The sequence below is a fragment of the Ricinus communis genome, chromosome 6, assembly GCF_019578655.1.
Source record: "Ricinus communis isolate WT05 ecotype wild-type chromosome 6, ASM1957865v1, whole genome shotgun sequence".
NCBI classification, from domain to species: Eukaryota; Viridiplantae; Streptophyta; class Magnoliopsida; order Malpighiales; family Euphorbiaceae; genus Ricinus; species Ricinus communis.
The window spans coordinates 5752841-5760995 of record NC_063261.1 but is presented as its reverse complement, the minus strand read 5'-3'; the positions used below and the strand labels follow the sequence as shown (position 1 = coordinate 5760995).

The 8155-nt window shown below is 32.5% G+C and overlaps 1 protein-coding gene across 1 annotated transcript; it reads right to left on the bottom strand.

Annotated features, from left to right (window-relative positions):
* Nucleotides 1–492: 492 nt before the first annotated feature.
* Nucleotides 493–1272, bottom strand: LOC8289336. Its single transcript, XM_002512165.4, has one exon. The coding sequence runs from the start codon at nucleotides 1030–1032 to the stop codon at nucleotides 640–642; it is 393 nt and encodes a 130-aa protein (XP_002512211.2). The 5' UTR covers nucleotides 1033–1272; the 3' UTR covers nucleotides 493–639.
* Between the last annotated feature and the right edge of the window lie 6883 nt (nucleotides 1273–8155).

Sequence of the window (8155 nt, the reverse complement as noted above, 5' to 3'; positions counted from 1 at the left end):
AAGTTAAGAATTAATAATTAATAATTAATAATCTAATGGTAAAAACTGCCCTAGTTTATAGATAAATTAGATTGTAGAATGAGTCTAAAATAAATACCTTTCTATTTGAATTGCAATGCATGACAAGATAGCTTGCTCCTTTAAAAAAAAAAAAAAAGAAACAACATAGCTTAATTTTACGGCGTGGAAATAATTATATAGAGCAGTTAATCTCTTTATCTATTTTTAGGAGTTGTACAGTGGTAAAGGCCAAGTCTCCTTGTAAACAAGGGGCGAACAGCCACCTCATTGAATGAAAAATAAATATTATATTTTAGTACTATTTTAGAAACTAAATTATATTTTTCCTTTTATAAATTGGCAAATAGCCTTCTTATTCTTTTAAGATTTTATATTATAGTACCATAACCAAAAAAAGTTAAATATGCCTTCCTCATAAATTCTGGCTTGGCCACTGTATGCAAGGAAAGCAAAAAAGATAATAGCAAACAATAAAATAAGAAAAGCTCCGAGTAGATAATAGTATCATACTTGCAACATGGAGGCCTATAGATCATATATAATGTATATGATGCATATTCAAATAATCATGCATATTATATAAGCAATTAACAAAGAAGATCAGCCATAATATATACGTTACATTGCCAAACGGAGGATGGGCTTCTTCTGAGATCCACTATTACTAGGATCAGAATCACGCTTGAGATTAATCAATTGGGTCAAGACTCTGACGTAATGACCCATCATCCCTTTTAGCTTTTTATGCTTTCTGGTAACCAATTGAAGCTGCTTTTCCTCTTCTAAGAAGTGCTGCTCAAGCGAACTTCTGCTAACATTTCCCTTGATTTCTTCAATGTTGATATTGCCATTTATCAGTTGCTTCAAGCTCTTATGATCGCTATCTCGTTTTGCAAGAAAATCTTCTTCTTTGATATATTTGGCTCCTAGCAGAGTCGGTGGCTTTCTTGTCCTCTTTGACATGGTAATATCATAACGGGGTTTACTGGGATCGCACAGCTCGCTCTCCATTCTAGTCACTTGGAAATTCTTCACAAGAGAAGTTGTTGTATGATAAAAGGCATAGCTGCAATAACATCCATCATCTCTACAAGGAAATTGTGATTAAAGGATTGAGTTTACTTGATAAACAATTCATTTGAGGGGTTAGTTTGAAGGGCCAGGCCTACAAAAAGGTGAAATGTCTGTTTTCTGTTGTCCATCTATGGCAACCTAAGGATTAATTCTCCTACTCTTCCATATATATGAAATGGCACCAAACACCTAGAATTCGTTGTGGTCACTCTTCATTACACATAACCACATAATGACTGAAATTACATACGATGGACAATGAAAAGTGTCTCAATATATATTTATCATCTTGTTAATTAATTTTCTGTTGCCATCTCTTTTGAGTAGGTAAGTCGAATGCTTTCAGTTACAATCTATAGAAAGCTTCAGTTAAAGTCAAATTTATTTTTCTTTCTTTCCACAACAAAAACAAAAATTACTACTTTAGCTTGATGAAAGGAAAAGAATAATTTAACACTTATGAATGCTAACCTACAAACCCATATTTAGTTTGGTATATCAATGTACAAATTATAAATTGGAATTATCTACCTCATTTGTAATTAAGACATAAAGGATAATAGGTCACCACTGAGATACAACATTAATTTATGAGTCTTTTGAAGTGCACCTAGTTTATCTACAAATATGGTATTTTAAACTATTAGATCATCATCTTTTAATCTTGGCTCTTAAATAAATTAATAAGTAACTTTTTAAAATTAGTTACCTATATTAAGTGACTTAAACGCTCACTTGTTAGATAGATAACTTGTATATATTAAATACATCTTCGTTTCATTAGAATTTGACATGAATATCACCGAATACTACAGAATTTAACAACGGGAGTGTCGGTCTTCACTGTCCCTATGGATTTAAGGATTGAGGAATCCAAATTCGACATAACATTTGCCAGAAAACACCGGCAAGTGCGAGTTCCAGCATTGACAGCGACATGCGACCCTTCCTCTCCTTGCTTAAGGTTTCCTAGCAATACCAAGGCCAATTAGCAATAGGGAACAATGCAGCAGGTAGAGGGCAGCCTTTACTTGATGTTTGGAGGTGATTGGCAGTGCGATTACCAGTAAACAATAGCGAATCGAGCGGCGGTAGATGGAGAGCACATCGATCGAGAGAGAGGATCGTCTCAAGGGTCAAAATGCATTTTTCCAAAGTGAAAATTGTTGTTTGGACCCTAGGAAATGTATAAGGTGCTAAAGTAACCCTTACACACACACACACACATATATTTATATATATGTGTGTGTGTGTGTGTTAGAGTATGCCCTAAAGACAAAGAGTTGTTAGATGATCTGTGTTAATTTATACATTATAATTAATGGCATACAATTATACCAAAGGCATTGTGTAAGCACATTCTTTCCGAATCTAGATATCAACAGAATTACAAAAGACCTGATGATGAAAGTTGCTATTTTTTCCAAGTCTTATGAAGTTGAGGAAAGTCAAAATCTAAATTAGTGTTACGACTAATTGAACCAAATATTACTTGAAATCGAACTAGACTAAATGACCGAACAAATTAAGTTTTAGGGTCAAAATTGAACAAATTGTAAAGTTCAAGGACTATATTGCAAAAATTCTCAAAAATTGCCAACCTTGAGCCAATCGTCTATGCATACAACCGATCGGCTTTGTCTAGAGCCGACTGACTCTAAACAGTGTTTGTAGGCGGTGGTTTTGGGTGCGCATCCAAATGTCTTTAGCGACTACGCTACTACAAGGCTTCTCAACCTAATAGGGCACATGCTAACTAGTCATAGAGACTAGCGTAAGATGGGTGTCGCTACCCAGGTAATTCATCGGGACACTTTTACTAATGAGTGACATTTCTCGATTTTATAAGGAAGGTTATGTCACAAATATAGAGATGGATCCGGAAACTAACTTCCTAATTTGTGTATATATATTTTTAATTTTATTGTTTAACGAGCTATTCCTTATAAATACAATAGTTTATATACAAGCATACCATATAGCACATAAAGTCCTCTTAAGTCTAGCCCATTCTTATTAAGTCCAGCCCATGTTTAAGTTGTTAATCTAGCTTACTAATTAGTTATGTACAAGGCCCACCTGTTCTAGCCTAATTATCAATTATGTTCTTGAATTCTAACCTTTAAGTCATGTACAAGCCCACCTAAGTCTAACTAATTAGTTATTAATCTAGCTTACTAATTAGTTATGTACAAGCCAAATTCAGTCATCCTATTCTAAGTGGGTTGATTGACTTACTTTAAACATGACAAAACCCACCTAAGTCTAACTAATTGTATTTTTAGGCTCAATTACCATCTTATTAACCTTATAGGTTACAAATTTCATGCCAAAGTCCAAATTAAAAGCCCTAAGTCTAGGTGATCAGTTTTATCAACCAATCAGGTACCTTTCATCACAAGTTACAAAAATAAAGTAAAATAAAAGAAAGCAGGAAAATTACTAAGCTATTACAACTAAAATAACTAAAAAACAACTGAAAATAAGCTAAAATTGGCAGAAAACGGCAAAAATCCTTGAAATCATCAAAATCAGGCGACTGGCAGACAAACGATCGATCGGCTATGTCATAGAGCTGATCGGCTGTGCATAGAGCCGATTGGTTCTAGGGTTTTCCTAGGCCAAATTTGCAATCTTTTGGCACTCCAACTCTAGAATACTCAAGATACATGCAAGGAAACACATAGAAATAGATAGAATATGTACAAAGCACATAATTAAACTTATTTTAAAGACATAGAAAAATTAAATTCATGAACAAAGAAAATTTAAAGCGAATAAATATGTCAATTTTATAAAATATGCATATTGAACGAATCATGCCTAACCTAAATCTAATCATTCAAAATCATCACTAAAGAATATTAATGTATAGCATAGGATTATCATATTCTAAACTCAAGAACACAAAAGTTATTAGATTCAAAATCCAAGAACATAGAAGTGATCAAATTTAAAATCCAGGAAACATGCATATCATAAAAACATGCAAGTCATGCTAAAACCTAATTCTAACACATATAACATTAAAAAATAACGATCATTTGAAAAAAAACTAGAGAAGCCTAACATGTTTCTAATAATAGAAAGATAAAAAAAAGTAATAAAGAAATTAGGAAAGAAGAGAAGAATGATGGTATGGATGCTTTAAAACCTTCAGATTCTCACCATATTAAGCAGATCCTTGAGTCTCAAGAGTAGAGGAGGAAGTTGATCTAAAGATGCCAAAAATCTTTCCAATCGTTCTGTACTCAGTTGCTCTTCATTTAATTATCGATAATTCCAAGAATTAAAGATAAAAATAACTTTATCAAAATATTTTCCTAATCGATAAATACTGATTTTTTAATAACTTGGGATAATACTGATAAATATCCGTTGAATCATAAGAATAATAAAAAATTAGATAATAATTGATAAAATCCCCTCTAGAAAGTCGATTTTGATGGTTTTGGGTATTTAAAATTTAAAATAATCAAAAGAGACCACATAAATCGAGTTTTGAGCCAATCAACACTGCTCAAAGCCGATCGGCTATATGTATAGTCGATTGGCTCTAAATGTTGGTAGACTTGCAAAAATTTATAATTTAGCCCCCGAACTCGGCCATTTGATTGATTTCCACCCTAAAATTTATTTTTTTGGCCAATTTAGCCTAATTTGATTTCCAAACACAACATTTAGTTCGATTAATTATAACTCTAACCGAAATTTTGACCTTATCCAACTTTGTAAGAGTCGAAAAAAATAACAATTTTCATCATCGGATTTTCTGTAATTCCCTCGATATTGAAATTTGAAAAATAGGTGTTGACAGTATCGATTAGCCAAATTCAAATATTAGTGTCGTCTTTTAGTATTTTTCGATTTTAAACATTAATAATTGTTAAAATTACTTTCTAGAAGGTTTTATCGATAATTATCTGGCTTTTAATTATTTTTATAATTAAATGGAGTTTTATTAATGATTATCTTAAATATTTGATTTTATCATTCAAAAGAGTTTTTGTAAGTTCTTTTAATTGTTAATAATTCTTTGAAATTATCAATAATTAAAACGATATTTATCTTGGCCTCTAGGGTTTCCTTGTTCCTTCTTTATAAATAGAAAAGGAAACCTTAGGATAAGGGGTTGGCAATTATCAATTGACAAATACCTATAGAGAATGATAAATAAGACATTAGAAAAAAAAAACCAAATACTTAGCCTAAAACACTGTAGATTCTCACCCTATCTTTTGGATCAATCTCCTCCTCTACTTTTAAGACTCGAGGATCTACAAAATACAGTGACAACCTGAGGGTTCCTCTATCCATCTCATCATATTTCCTATGACTTTTATGATTTCTTATTTTAATAACATGTTTAGGATCTGTTCTTCTTCTTTCTTCTTTTGTTGCTTAGATTCATATTTGTTATTAACATAAGGGAATCTTGCCTTATAAATAATTTTGCATGTTTAGGGTTAAAACCTAATAATCAATATAATAATTGATTAGATTTGCATGATTAGGATAATCGGTTAAATTGCCATGATTTTTTATAGGATTTATGTTGTTTTCATTATATTAGCACGTTAGGGTTTTGAATCTGATAACTCATGTGTGTTTGCATGATTAGATTTAGGTTTTGTCATGTCTCTAATTAGACTCACATGATTAGATTTTGAATTGTTGGTCTTTCAATATCTTGGGAAAAGTTACCATATTTAGCGAATCAGTTAGTTTCCTATAGGTTTATTTAAAGTCCAATCATATTGCTTTGCCCTAGAAATTTGTTTATTTACATGTTTTATTGTCTTTTACACATTTATTAACTATTATTCTTGCATTTTTGTGCCTGCACCTTGGTGATTTGGGAGTTTAGAGCATATGTTTGTCAGTTTGGCCTAGGAATAACCCTAGAGCCGATCGGCTCTATGAACAATGATAGACTGTACGTAGAGCTGATCGGCTTTGTGACACAGCCAATAGGTTGTTCGTCTGTTAGTTTTCCGCTTTACTTATATTCAAGGATTTTTTGCCCGTTTATCTTTATTTTTTACTTAAATTTAAGTTAATTAGTTGTAAAAGGGTTGTAATAGCTTACTTTTTCTTGCTTCCCTTTATTTTTGCTTATTTTTGTGATATTTGATAGACAAATGCCTACTTATTTGATTGATACCTAAAAATAGTCCGTCTAGACTTAGGCTTTAAACTTTGGACTTTGACATACAATTTGTAGCCCATTAGGTTAATAAGATGGTAATTGGGCCTAATTATAAAATTTAATTAGACTTAGGTGGGTTTTGCCATTTTTAATTAATAAATTAATCCAATCTAGACTTAGAAAGTTAAAATAGGCCTTTGTATGTAAAAAGTAGCTCATTTAGGATTGAAGGCTGGTAACTTGGACTTAACCTATAAAATTAGGCTAGACTAAGTGGATTTTTGTATGTATTTGAGTAGTTAATTAGGTTAAACAATATGGTAGGGATTGGGCCAGGCTTAATAAAATAGGCTAACATTAGGTGGACCTAACATGCTGTATTGCTCATGTGTAGAAAATATTATGTTTCATTTGTAGGGAATAGATTATTAACTAATAAAATTAAAGGTAGGAATACACAAATAAGGAAGTTGGTTTCCGAATCCATCTTTGGATGTGGCTAAGCTTCCTTATAGAATCTAGTTATGCCATGTAAAAAGTAAAATTGTCCTGGTGATTTTACCGAGGTGGCAACTCTCTTTCTCCGTGCTAATCTCTATGACTAGTTAGTGTGTTCCTAATTAGGTTGAAAAGCCTTGCAGTGCTGTAGTCACTCGAAACCACCATGCATAGTGGCAACTCCACTAAGGATAAGAGAAGCTGATTCTAATGTATTCTTACCTTTAATCTTAGCATTTAATGGTCTATTCTTGCATCACTACACCATTTTTACACATTGTGTACAGTGGTCCTTATAGCCCCGATGGCATGGGTTAGTAGTTTTTTGGCTCCACTCGAAACTTAAAATTTATAAAACTGGCTAACCATCACATATAAATACAAGTATCTTTCATCGCATGTTAAGGTTTGGGGTTGTCCAGCTTTTATGAAAACCTAAAAGCGGGCAAATTGGAAGTTCGATCTAGTAAAGGTAGATTTATTGGATATCCTAAAGAAATAAAGGGGTATTATTTCTATCTTCCTACTGATATGACTATTATTATTAGCAACGATGCTATATTTCTTGAAAAACAGTTTCTTTAAGATAGTGAGAGCCAAAGGAAGACATAATTCGATGAAATGTCCTCTAACCAACAAATGAGTCAAGAACCAATTAGTGAATCAACGCCTATCACCCCTGTCATTACATTACTTGGAAGATCCAATAGAATTTCTCATCCACTAGAGAGATATGGCATGCTCCATAGGAATGTAAAAGAGGTGTTCATTTATGGAGATTCAAATCATATAGATGATCCTACTAGTTATGAAGAGGCAATATCAAATATTAACTCTAGTAAATGGCATAAGGAAATGAGATTAGAAATGGATTCCATGTATAAGAACGAAGTTTAGGATCTTGTAGACCCTTTTGAAGGTATAGTACTATTAGGGAAAGGGTTGAAACCTTTAAAGCTAGGCTACTAGCGAAAGGGTATCACCAAAGGCAAGGAATTGACTATGAGAAACTTCCTCACCTGTAGTCATGTTTAAATTCATTAGGATTTTATTAACCATTGCCGCACACTATGATTGTGAGATTTGGCAGATGGATGTCAAAATCGCCTTCTTAATGTATACATTAAGGAGGACATCTATATGGACCGACCTAAGGGTTTTGAATCCAAGGGTACTCATAATCAAGTATGCAGGCTTAAAAGATCCATTTATGTTCTTAAGCAAGCTTTGAGGAGCTTGAACATCTATTTTGATGATGCAATCAAATGTTTGGTTTTATAAGACACATGGATGAACCATGTGTATATAAAAGATTAGTAGGAGTGCTATCATTTTTCTTGTACTTTATGTTGATGACTTATTTTTATTTGAAAATGATATAGGCATAGATTGAAAAGGACTATAGGGCTTTCT